Source organism: Canis lupus, chromosome 21 (assembly GCF_048164855.1).
Source record: "Canis lupus baileyi chromosome 21, mCanLup2.hap1, whole genome shotgun sequence".
NCBI classification, from domain to species: Eukaryota; Metazoa; Chordata; class Mammalia; order Carnivora; family Canidae; genus Canis; species Canis lupus.
In genome coordinates, this window is record NC_132858.1 from 54,569,012 (window position 1) to 54,581,703 (window position 12,692).

General features: G+C 52.2%; 1 protein-coding gene across 5 annotated transcripts in view; it reads left to right on the forward strand.

The window, feature by feature from the left end:
* Positions 1 to 12,692, forward strand: part of DDC (dopa decarboxylase) — a 74,203-nt gene that overhangs the window by 27,467 nt on the left and 34,044 nt on the right. For all 5 annotated transcript variants that reach the window (XM_072791713.1, XM_072791712.1, XM_072791715.1 and 2 more), the window contains 2 exons: positions 1,720 to 1,854; positions 2,534 to 2,677. In XM_072791713.1, coding sequence (XP_072647814.1) covers positions 1,720 to 1,854; positions 2,534 to 2,677 — 279 coding nt within the window. The remainder of the gene's footprint in view (positions 1 to 1,719; positions 1,855 to 2,533; positions 2,678 to 12,692) is intronic.

A 12,692-nucleotide genomic window follows, 5' to 3' on the forward strand; every position in this document is an offset into this window, starting at 1 on the left:
GTTAAGAAGGTGGCATCGTGCGTACTTGAGTCCTTGCGCCTGAACCCCGAGGCCTTCTGTTCAAATTCCACCGTCTCCCCGAAGGGGCCCCTTTAATGTGAAAGAACGAGTGAAAGCAGTGTGATGGCCAAATAGGAGAGGAAATCTGGATCGCTGGAGGGCGAGGAAGATAAAAATGTGAACGGGTGGGGGGGGGGGGCTAGCGATGTTATTGTATGTTTTTCTGCAAAACCCTAAAATCTTAGAAATCTCTCATAGTCCATGAAAATCCACCTTCTTTTATTTTTTTCCTTTCCACTGTTCATACCATGCAGCCTGCTGGCTTCTAGGAATTACTTGAGATGTGGAGATCGTGAGCAGTGGGAAGGGGGGCATCGCTGTAAATGTGGGGATCCCCCTCCCCCTGCCCCTGCCAGCTGCTCACTGGGACCAAGTTAGCTCCTCTCTGGCTGGGCACCCCCTTCCCACCTGATGAGGACAACTTCTAGATGCAGTTATTTTGCAAATTGAGCGGGACGGCCGGGTGGCCGGGTGACGAGCCGAGTCCACGTCACCGTTTACCCACTCCCAGCCGCAGAGGAGCCAGGATTGCAGCACTCTTCAGTGCTTTGCCAGAATGAGGGCTTTTTAAATTTTTATTTTTTACTGAAGTTCCATTTGCCAACACAGAGTATAACACCCCGTGCTCATCCCGTCGAGCGCCCTCCTTGTTGCTTGGTGCCCGTCACCCAGTTACTCCATCCCCACCACCCACCTCCCCTTCCGCAGCCCTTTGTTCGGAGTCTCTCGTGGTTTGGGTCCCTCTCTAGTTTTCCCCACTCAGGTCCCCTCCTGTCCCTTGTTGCCAGAATGAGTTGACGCTGGTTGTGCGAGTCCGCTGCACTTCTCCCAAGAGCAGGGGCTTAAACAATAGGCTTCATCGTGTCCCGGTTCTGGAGGCTGGAAGTCCCAATCAAGGTGTCAGCAGGGCCGATTCCTTCTGATGCCTCTGTCCGTGGCTTGCAGAGGGCTGTCCCCTCCGCGGGTCCTCGGCGGCCTTGTCTCTGTGTCGGGGAAGCCTGGTGCCTAACTTCCCCTTCTTGCAGGGACACCTGCCAGAGCTCCTTTCACCTTAGTGATGTCTTTGGAAACCTTATCTCCCAATATGGTCATGTTCTGAGGGCCTGGGGGTGTGGCCTCCAAGGCCAGATTTGGAAGGACACGGTGTAGCCGATCACGTTAGCAACCAAAGGGAAATCCTCCAAGGGAATTTCAGAATCTCAGGGAAAATACACGGCAATTTGTAAACAAACGCAGATGTCCGTGTCCACGCGGCGATGAACACAGAGCTGGGGGGAGATGCTGGTAGCCTGGGCCGGGGTCTGCTCCCCGGGGAGGGGCGCAGGGGGACCTAGGAGTAGGACTTCCCGGCCACACTAGGAGGACTGCGGGGAGAGGCGTGCGGAGCGCAACCGCTCACAATACCTGCTTCAAGCCAGGCGCCCAGAAGTGCTGGCTAAGGGGCCACAGAAAATAGAGCAATGTGAACGAATCCAAAGAGCCAATGGGCATTTTCCAGCAGTCACGGGGGCTCGGACTTCTCCTGTATGGAGGAGGACAAGCTTTGCAGCTTCAGATTCAACTTTTAAGAAAAATAGAGACACTGAGTCTCCCCAACGGTTTAGGTATTGACTCCTTTGCTGCTCCTTGAGGCTCATTGCAACCTTTTCTTTGACCCAGGGAAGCGCCAGTGAGGCCACTCTGGTGGCCCTGCTGGCTGCTCGGACCAAAGTGACCCGCCGCCTGCAGGCCGCGTCCCCAGGACTGACACAGGGCGCCATCATGGAGAAGCTGGTGGCCTACTCATCTGATCAAGTGAGTGGTTGGCTGAGCCTGTTGGCCCCCAGGATCTGAATGCTTGTTTTGGGTCGAGTCAAATTGAAACGAGACCGTGCAGCATTTCAGACCTCGCCCCAGCTGTGCTTCGCAGTGGGCGTTGGTTCTTCTGTCCATGTGCACAGAGGTCGCGGAGGTCCACGGGGGTCACCTGCCAGGGTCACCGGGGGAGAGGCTCCAGGGCTGGGAGTCCTGACCTCCTGGCCTCCACGGGGTGGGCGGCCACAGGGAGATCCCGACCCCGGATGGACTCAAGTAGCAGACAGTGATGGTGGGAGCCACGGGGCAGAGGGGGCGCCTTCAGTAAGAGCCGACTTTGCCGGGAGTCCCCGAGACACAACACAGCCACCACGCAGTAATGGTGCCACATTGCTGGCTGCTTTTCTCCAGACACTAAGCACCGAGCTGGCCCCCAAGCGGCCCAGGGCCCCATGGTGACAGGCGCCCCCCGAGAGAAACCCGGGTGTGCTCACTCTGCTTCAGGGCATGGTTTGCAAGATCTCACTCTTGTCCACCTACCTGGAAAGCAAGAGTCCACAGGATCTGACACACTGGAAGTGAGGGGCAGGGGCAGGGGGCTGATCCACACACGGGGGGGCTCTCTGCAGAGCTAGGGGCTCACAGCCACGAGAATCCAACTCCGCTGCCTTCCTTCCAGGCACACTCCTCGGTGGAAAGAGCTGGATTAATTGGAGGAGTGAAATTAAAAGCGATCCCTTCGGATGGCAAGTTTGCCATGCGCGCGTCGGCCCTGCAGGAGGCCCTGGAGAGAGACAAGGCGGAGGGCCTGATTCCTTTCTTCGTAAGTCAACCTGCGGACGTGCTGGGTATGGCCCCCTGGGCACCTCCGCGCCCTGCCTGGGCCGGTCACAGGTGGGCGGCACATGCATGCTCAGCTGGCCGCTCCCGGGGGAGGCTGGGGCCACACTCCATTTGTCCCTTGGGCCGTCTAACCTCAGCAAGAGGTAAGCGGAGCACCCAGCCCGGAGGATCCTGGTGAGCTCCTGTTAGAAGCGACGCCCTGTGATGGTCCCTTGAAGTGCTCTGGGCTACGGTAGGTGCTCCGTCAGAGGAGCGTATGATGGCCCAGGGGTCAGGTCGGGAATAACCCACAGGAGGCCTTGCTGCCCAGATCGGCGTTCTCAGCACACGCCCGGACCCATCGTTTGCAAGGGAGGGATGGCAAGCCGACAGCGACTGACTACAGGTCATACCCAAGTGGCCGAATGGCATCAGGCTCCAGCCCATCTTGTAGACAGATGGGCTTTCCCCAGCGGGAAAGGAATAGTCGGTGTCACAACAAGAGCCTGGGAGGTGTCGCACCCAACGCGGCCGTGCAGCGCCTGTGGCTGAGGCGTCATGTGTCATGTCGCGTGTCATGGCGATTGCTCCACGACCTTGGCCCTAGGCTCCTGGTGCTCGAAGGGGCTGCACATCAGATGTACCTGGGGAGGCGGACAAGGTACTGGGGTTCTGCCTGTCCCAGTTTTACCAGGGGAGGGAGCCAGGCATTCGAGGCTTCTCGCAGCGGGGACACCGGGCGGCTCAGCCTGTTAAGCGCCAACTCTTGATTTCGGCTCAGGTCATGATCTTAGGGTCATAGGGTGGAGCCCGGCATTGGGCTCCACTCTCAGCGGGGAGCCTGCTTGAGATTCTCTCTCTCCCTCTGCCCCTCCTTTCTAAGACCAATCAGTCTTTAAATAAATAAATAAATAAATAAATAAATAAATAAATAAATGAAGATTTTCGCAGCCAGTTCAAGATCCTCACGTGCCTCATGACCGTGCATTTCCTCAGTACCCTAGCATTTCCTAGTTGTCAGAGCAATCTCGGTTTGCTGGGCTCTTACGGGCCATGTGTTAATAATGCCCACTATGTTTTTAATTTAAGAATTAGTCTTCAAGACAAACATTTTTCCCCCAAAGAAATCGGTTCCGTCAATTCAAATGAACTACCCCTCGTTGACTATCTACTCTGTGAGTGGGGAAGGCAGGGAGGGTAGGATTTGGTACAAGACTCGCTCGTGACTTACGGAGTTCCCGGGGGGAGTCCAGAGCATCCACACACGATCACTGTAGAAGGATGGAGAAGATTCAGATGTAAGTCATGGGAGGAGCTGACGGGCAGATGATGTGGCAACGTGACTTTTTCCCTCTGGCTCCTTGTCGTATTTGCTTTTTGTCTTTGTGTCTTTTCATCTGTTGTGAGGATGCAAGCCGGTTGTTTCATTGTGCTTATTCTCCTTGGGGATCACAGAACTTCCATAATCTATAATTTGTCATCTCTTTGGGGAAATCTTCAGTTTGGGGAAATTCTTGTTTTTTTTGTTTTGGGTTTTTTATTTTTTTTTTATATTTATTTGAGTGAGGGAGAGAGAGAGAGCAGGGGGAGGAGGAGAGGGAGAAGGAGAGAGAGAATCCTCGAGCAGACTCCCCACTGAGTGTGGGGCCTGACATGGGGCTCGATCCTATGACCCAGAGGTCACAACCTTAACTGACCGCTTAACCAACCAAGCCAGCCAGGCACCCCAGTTTGCAGAAATTCTTACCCATTTTCTTTTCAAAGTTTGCTTCCGCCCATTCTTTCCTCCCGTGCTGAGACTCCCGTTGCACCCGTGATCAATCCTCCCACTGAGTGCCGAATGCCTCTCACGCTCTCGTACGTGCGCTCTCTTCCATCCAATCCTAAAACCCCTGCCTCCACTCTGACCTGTTTACAATTGACCACTTCTTTCTGTAATTATGTCCAGATGATAAAGGAATACGTCACGTTCTTAGTTTGCAATATTGAAAGGCTTTAAGTCATTATTTTGAACACTTGTAGAATAAAAAAACATGACACAAAAAAATAGTGTGCGGTGACCCCTGGAACGCTGCACCCAGTTTCCCCCGGTTGTTACAGCTTCCACAGCGTCCAGTGCAAGGGCAGAGCCAGGCCCTGATAGAGGTCTTAGGTCATTTGCCACGTGTGTAGGTGCACGTCAGCCCCCGCCCTGCAATCAGGATACAGAACTCCTCCATCACCACAAAGGTCTCCCCACACCACCTCTTGCACACACTCATGCCCTTCTTGTCTCCTGCCGCCCCAACCCCTGGAAACCGCGACTCTGCTTCCTTTCTCTACACTGTCCTCATTTTGAGCGTGTTATATGCGGGCGGTCACACACTCTGGCGCCCCGGGCACTGACTTTCCTCCGGCCTGGTGCCCTGGAGATCTAGCCAAAGAGCTGTGTGGCTGTTTTTATGGCTGCACCACGGGAATTTAGTGCCACATTCCTTGTGCCACAGCCCGTTTAACTATTTACCTACTGAAGACATCATAGTTGTTTCCAGGTTTGGGCAATTACAAATAAAGATTCCCCCCGCCCCCCCCCCCCCAAAATACAAATAACGAGTAAAACTTCATGAAACTTCAAGTACACATATTTGGACGAACCTGTATTTTCCTTTTCCTGGGATAAAAATTCCTGAGCATCCAATTGAGTGTCACATGCTAGTTGTATGCTTACTTTTTTTAAAAAAGAAACCGTCAAATTCTTTTCCAGAGTGGCTGCACGAGTTACCGTTCCCATGAGGGATGCATGAGACATTCAGGCTCTTTGCATCTTCCCTGGCATTTGGTATTTGTAAATTTTAGGTGTTTTGATAGGAGAGTAGGGATGCCTTCATTCACATTTCCCCCATGACTAATGACGTCGAACGTCTTTCCATGTGTTTTTTTGCCAGCCATATATCCTTGTCAGCGAAATGTGTCTTCGTGTCCTTCACACATTTTGGATTGCATGGGCAGAGTCAGTTTTTTTTTTTTTTTTTAAACTAGTCAACGGTATGTAGGGCAATTGTAGGTGTAAAGAAAAATGAGCAGAAAGTACAGTGGGTTCCCAGATACCCCGCCACGCCTTACCCCATAGTTTCTCCTGTGATTGCCATCTTGCAGTACTGTGGTACATTTGTTCTAATTAACACACCAGTACGATACGTCATTATTCCTAAACTCCGTAGGTTATATGAGGGTTCACTCTGCACTGTTGTTTCTACGGGTTTTGACTAGTGTCTAATGGCATGTATACACCATTTCAATGTTATACTGAATAGTTTCCCTGATGTAAAAACCCTGTATACCAGCTGTTCCCCCCCACCCGCAACCCTTAGCAATGACTGATCTTTTCACTGTCTCCATAGTTTTACTTTGTCCCAAAAGTCATAGAGTTATAGTCATATAGCATGTAGCCTTTTGGGATTGGCTTCTTTCACTTAGCATCATGCATTTAAGATTCTTCCCTGTTTTCCAGGGTCTTTATAGTCTCTTCTCTCTCTCTCTCTCTCTCTCTCTCTCTCTCTTTTTCTTAAAGGGTTATTTATTTGAGAGATAAAGAGAGTGAGGGAAGGGGCAGAGGGAGAGGGAATGTCCAAGCAGACTCCTGCTGAGCTCGGGGCTTGATGCGGGGCTTGATCCCACAACCCATGGAATCATGACCTGAACCAAGAGTCAGATGCTCAATTGATGAAACCACTCAGGTGTCCCTGTATCTCTTTAAAAAAAAAAAAAAAATCACTGAATAGTATTCCATTCTCTGGATGTACCTGTCAAAGAACATTAAGATTTTGTACCAGCTTATGGCACATGGTCTTCCAGTCCCACCAAGCAATGAAGTCCACTCTGATACTATTTACCTGGAGACAGCATTAGATCCCACAGGCCAAGGTTTCAGTCCTACCAGACTGCCCTACCCCACTTCACTTGCCATTTGTAACTCCAAGTTGTCACCCGATCCACTGCTATAGATCAGAAATCCCAATGAGCCCCATTGTCGGGTTTGATTACTTTGTTAGAGACGCTCACAGGACTCAGATCCACATTCTACTTGCTAGGTCACTGGTTTGTTATAAAAGGTTATAACTCAGGAACAACCAGATGGGTCCCTGCCTTCCCCACTCACAGGGATGCTTGGGGCCAGGTCTGGGGAAGGGGCACTGGGCTTCCATGTCCTCTCCTGTGCCACTCTCCCCAGATCTCCATTTGTTCACCAGCCCTGAAGCTCTGCAAACCCCTTTGGGGGTTTTTATGGAGACTTCATTATACAGGCACGTTTGATTGAATCATTGCTTACTGGTGATTGAACTCAATCTTCGGCCCCCTCCCCTGCCTGGAGGTCAGGGGTAGAGCTTACTGTACCAATACTCTAGTAATAAGTTCCATTCCCTTGGCAGCTAGTCAGCATCCGTAGGTGACCTCCCAGCTTTTCAAAAGTCACCTCGTTAACATGACAGACGGCACCTCTATGGCCGTCAGTGCTTAGGAAATGCCAAGGGTCTTCGGAGCTCTGTGCCAGAAATGGTGACAAAGACCAAATATAGATTTGTTCGTAGAAATCACACTGTCACAGACATCTTGGTTGTTTCTAAGCATCGGCAATTATTTAAAAAGTGCTGTGAACACTCATGGGCAGGTTTTTGTGTGACGTAACTTTTCAACTTGTTTCAGTAAATGAACCGGAACACGTGCAGATCACGGGGTAAGAGAGAGCTTAGTTCTGTGAGAAACTGCCAGGCTCTCTTCCAAAGCAGCGGTAGCGTTTTGCATTTCTAGCAGCGATGAATCAGAGTTCCTACCTCCCCACAGCTGCCCCAGCATTTGGTGTTGCAGGGTTTTCGATTTCAGCCCTTCAGATGCATGTGTGGCAGCATCTAAATGTTGTTTTCATTTAGGATCCCCTAATGATGCGTGCTGTGAAGGTCTCGCCATAGGCTTATTTGACATTTGAATATTTTCTTTGATGAGGTTCAGGTCTTTTGCCTGTGTTTTAGTTGGATTGTGTATTCCATTATTGTTGGATTTGAGAACTTTTTATGCTTTAGATACTAGTCCTTTATTTTATTTATTTTTTTAAGATTTATTTATTTATTTATGATAGACAGAGAGAGAGAGAGAGAGAGAGGCAGAGACACAGGAGGAGGGAGAAGCAGGCTCCATGCCGGGAGCCCGATGCAGGACTTGATCCCGGGACTCCAGGATCGTGCCCTGGGCCAAAGGCAGCTGCTAAACCGCTGAGGCACCCAGGGATCCCCAATACTAGTCCTTTATCAAGAGTTGTATTTTGCAAATGTATTCTCCAGTGGGTAACTTTTCTTTTTTTTTTTTTTTAAAGATTTTATTTATTTATTTATTCATGAAAAACACAGAGAGAGAGAGGCAGAGACACATGCAGAGGGGGAAGCAGGCTCCATGCAGGGAGCCCGATGTGGGACTTGATCCCGGGACTCCAGGATCATATCCTGGGCCAAAGGCAGGCGCTAAACCGCTGAGCCACCCAGGGATTCCCTCCAGTGGGTAACTTTTCATTCCCTCTTATGTCTCTCACAAAGCATAAGATTTTAATTGTACTCAAGTCCATTTTACCAATTTTTTTCTTTCATGGATCATGCCTTTGGTATTGTAGCTACAAATTCATCCTCACACCCAAGAGGGTATAGATTTTCTTGTGTGTTATCTTTTAGGAGTTTTATAGTTTTGCATTTTGCATTTCGGTCTGTGAGCCACTTTGAGCTAATTGTTATGAATGGTGTAAGGTCTGTGTCCAGATTCAGTTTTTGTGTTTTTTTTTTTTTTTTTTTTGCGTGTGAATGTCCAGTTGTTCTAATGGCAGTGATATGGTAAGAGGGAGAATGATGTATTATTATTTGTTATCCCTTTTGCCTATTTGTGTGCTCCTTCCTTAGAATTTAAGCCTTCATTTACATTAGAATTTATATTTTAATTAAGGTTAAATATATATCTAGCTTCATGATTCACTAGGTTTGCATGTCTTATAACCACAATACTGAAAAACTGGGTTCTACTGAACAATCTGATTCTCTTCACCCAGGATGTTTTCTTACCAGTCAAAAGCTCTCATCTTTCCTAGTGCTTTTTTTCTTTGTCTTTGGTGGAAATCTAAATGCATGGATTAACTAATATAAAGATGCAGAAAGTTTTAGGGATGGAGCAGGGGGAGATTGACCCTCAGGAATCATTAGAAAATAAACATTATTGTCTTTATTTAAATACTTTTTAATAGAATGTCATGTTGAAAACACATGCACATTCATCATTTATTCATGTTTCTACACAAAGGAAGACCCATCAACGCAGGTGCTCATGATTCAGTGGTGGGATGTCAGAGGCTGCATAGCATTTCCTGATGGCCGCTACTCTGTGCCTGCGAATTTGCAGGCATTTCAGAGTGGCCAAAGGCTTTGTTGGGACGTTTTACATGTGTTATTGGGAGGCACCAACCCTTGTTAGCGGGCTCTCACAAAAATGGTGGGCAAATTCATGGTCTTAGCAGCAGGTGCCAGGTGCCTCCACTTGTTGTATTTCAAAACTTATCGTGATTGGATATGCAACAGTTGCAAGTTCATTCACTTGGTCATTCATTTAGTCGACAAACATTTATTGAGTATCTGCTGCATGCTGGGCCAGCGGGCCCTCCAGGATCTTATTGGTTTGACAGAGACACTAAGTGAACGGTCACGTACGGCAGGTGCAGTGTGATCAGTGACACAAGCAACCCAGCAGTTCCCACCATGGGGATGCGGGGATCAGGGAAGAGTGGCTGCAGGAGCCACAGTCTGGAAAGAGTGAGGGCTGCAGGCCGAGGGGCGGGTAGCAGGGCTATTTGGGCAAAGCACTCCCAGGAAAGGAGATAGCAATGAAAATAGATGGTATCCCAGGAATCCGAAGTGCTAAGAGTCTCAGAAGTTGCTAGGGCCACGAGGCTGGCAGGTGCACCAGGATGTGATCCCAAAGGTCCACCATGTTGCACTGCTGTCCACAGCAGGGCAGGGAGACAGCAAATGGGACGTCTTAGAAGCTTTGAGGGTCTTTACTGCCTGGAGCATGAGTGAATGGAGGGATGTAGGAGGTCGTGGTGAGGGGGTCACACAGGGACCAGCACGAGAAGGCGGGCTTCTCCCTAGGAGCAATGTGTGGTCATTAAAGGAGTTTTAAGCAGAAAAGAGACATGATCTGATTTGTATTTTCGGAAGCCCCTCTGGTGACTGAGGGGCACAGGCTGGGATGAAGCCTGGCACAGGGAGCGTGGTGGGAAGCATGCTTTTGGCCATTGGTCCGTGATTATACAGGCCTAAATCTGAGTGACTGTCCCCACTGGGCACCAATTCCAATTGCCCTATACAAACAACAGGGCACACTGGAGTGGCTTCACCTGGGCAGGGGTGGGGTGGTGGAGCTGCTGTCCTTCCCGTGGCCTGTCACTCATCCCCCAACCATGACACACAGTCCTCAGCAACTAACCCCCGACACTGGCAGGGGTCGTGACTTAACCCTAAACCATTCCTCATCTGAAAAATGGAGTTCCAGCCAAGTCTGACTTTGCCCGCAGGAGTATGTTGGGATGTAAAAGTCATCCATCGCCCGCATGGGGAGGCGGGAAAACATGATTAATGTTAACAATCACTGGCAGGTGGTTAGGGTAGCAGACGGGAGTGGGAGGCGAGATGAGAAGCAGGGGATGAAACAGTCTGGCGACTGGTGGAGGATGAGGGTGGCGATGGGTATGAAGAGAAGAAATGGATTCAAGAGGCATTCATGGAGGAAGTGGTGGCCAACCAGAGCAGGAGGCGAGGTGGGAGCGCGGGAGGACTTCCCGAACTTGGTGGTGACCCAGTCCATGCCTGAGCCGTGAGACCCGAGAGCCCAGAGACCGGAGCAGCAGGGCGTGGGACACGGCGGGCGGGCTGAGCGCAGCTTTGCAGGAGCTGAAGGTCTGCCCGTCGAAGTAGGGAAGCCCCCGAGACAGCCGAGTTCCCAGGGGAGGGGAGGCCTGCACCCGAAGCAGGTGCGGGTCCCCGGAGTTCGGGTGGTCCCGGGGTTGCTGGAATGCACGTGCAGCCTCCCGGGTCTGGGAGAGAACACCGACTGATGAAGAAGCGTTGGGAGAGAGGAGCCCCGGGAGGAAGGAGAGGGAGAGACCGCGGGTGGGAGGGAGCCGGACCGGGAGCTGAAGCCACGCCGCCCGGGGGCTCAGGATCCCTCGGTGCCCCACTGGCTCTACAGGAGCGGCAGGGGTTTGAATTCGGATTGCCCAGGGCCCACGTGGGAGTGAGGATGGGGGCGGGGATTCAAGTGTAAGGGGGCCAGGAGAGCACGGGCAGGGCCTGCGACGCTGGGGCAACGTGGGGTGTACAGAAGCGAGCCCTGGGTGTGTTCATACGCGGTCGAGAAGCCAGTAAGAAGGAGGGAGGCAGGTATTGAGGACAGGACCCCTTGTGGGCGGGAGGAACCAACCACGTTAGCATTGGTAGGTTGGGCCCCCGGTGGGTGTGCCACCGTCGGAGTGTTGCCCTAAATAGCGAGATTCCAGCAACCATTGGGGGAAAGCTGTGACGTTTTACACAATGGACCCCGGACCAGCCCCTGTGCCAGAGCGCGGGGAAGGCTGACAGCCCATCCACGCGTGCTGGGCCCCAGGGACTCGGGGGGCATCGGCCTCCTCCTCAGGGGACGGTGCCCGCTGGGGAGACTCGCGTTGCCCGGTGTTGGCGCTGTCTGGTGAGCAGCGTGCACGCACAGGGCGGGGTGGGGGGCCGGCGGAGGTCCTGGAGGGTCCTTGGGCAGCGCTCGTGGCCACAGGGCCTTTCCGGTTGAAGAAGAGAGGAGGGCACGGCACAGGGACCTGAGAGGTCGCGCGTGTTGGAGGACGTGCAGGATGTTCATCTTCCGCGGGTTCCTCAGCCGGGGACCCTGGAGCCAGAGAGGGAGGCCAGGCCCAGCCGAGAGGGGCGGCAGCTTCACATGTGGACACGCCGCCCACTGGCTCCGTTGAAACTGAATCTAGTGGTCATAGTTCTGGGAGACACAGCAGCCTGCACGGTTCCGAGATGGGGCCCCACTGCCTGAGGGGTCGCAGACATCCCGGAATCCAAGGCCCTTGGCAGAGAGCGAGGGGCCCATTTGGCAAGTTGGAACCAGGACAGGTGAATCTCGGCCCCTCCTCGGATCTGTGGGGGGCTTGGAAGAGCTGCCCTCCCTCCCGGGGCCGGCTGGCCGCCCCTGGAGCCGACTTCATAAGGTCAGGCCCGGGCCAGAGGGCAGCGGCCGCGGGGTGCGTGTGGGCGGCGCGGCAGGCAGGCAGGAGGGACGGCGTCTGGGCAGCGGCCGAGCTGCAGGCCCCGTCCCCGCGCTCCCTCCCCCGGCACAAATGTGATTATGGCCCCGCAGCCCAGCCCAAATCAGGTTAGCGTCAGTGCGCTTAGCCGGGGTAATCAGAGCCTGGAGCGCAGCAGGTGCAGGGCTGGAAAGAAGCTTCTTTTTTTCTTTTTTCTTTTTTAATTTTTTTAAATTTTTAAATTTTTTATTATTTTATTTTATTTTATTTTATTTTATTTTATTTTATTTTATTTTATTTTATTTTATTTTTTGGAAAGAAGCTTCTGAGAATTAGAACAAGCTGCCCACGGCACCTAGAACACGCACCCGCTGACAGCCCGGTCCCCTGGCAGGCTCAGCCGAAGGGCCCGGGCCTGGCCCAGGCGCTGGGCTCTGTCCTCACCTGGCAGGACAAAGCCACCCGCAGGGTCTCACTTAAGTCAACTGCAGAGTACAGATAGTAAACCTGTCCAGCCCGTCGGGCGCCACACACAGAGAAGCCCCAGACGGGGCTGGGTGGGTGCTTGGGACCCGTCCCCCGCGTGGCCCTCCACTGAGCCGGGGCCGATGACAAGGCGGGCTCTTACGGTCTTTACAGAGACGCTCCAGGCTCAGTACGCAGACCTGGAAAGTGAGGGTGCGTGTATGAGATGCAAAACTAGTCTCGA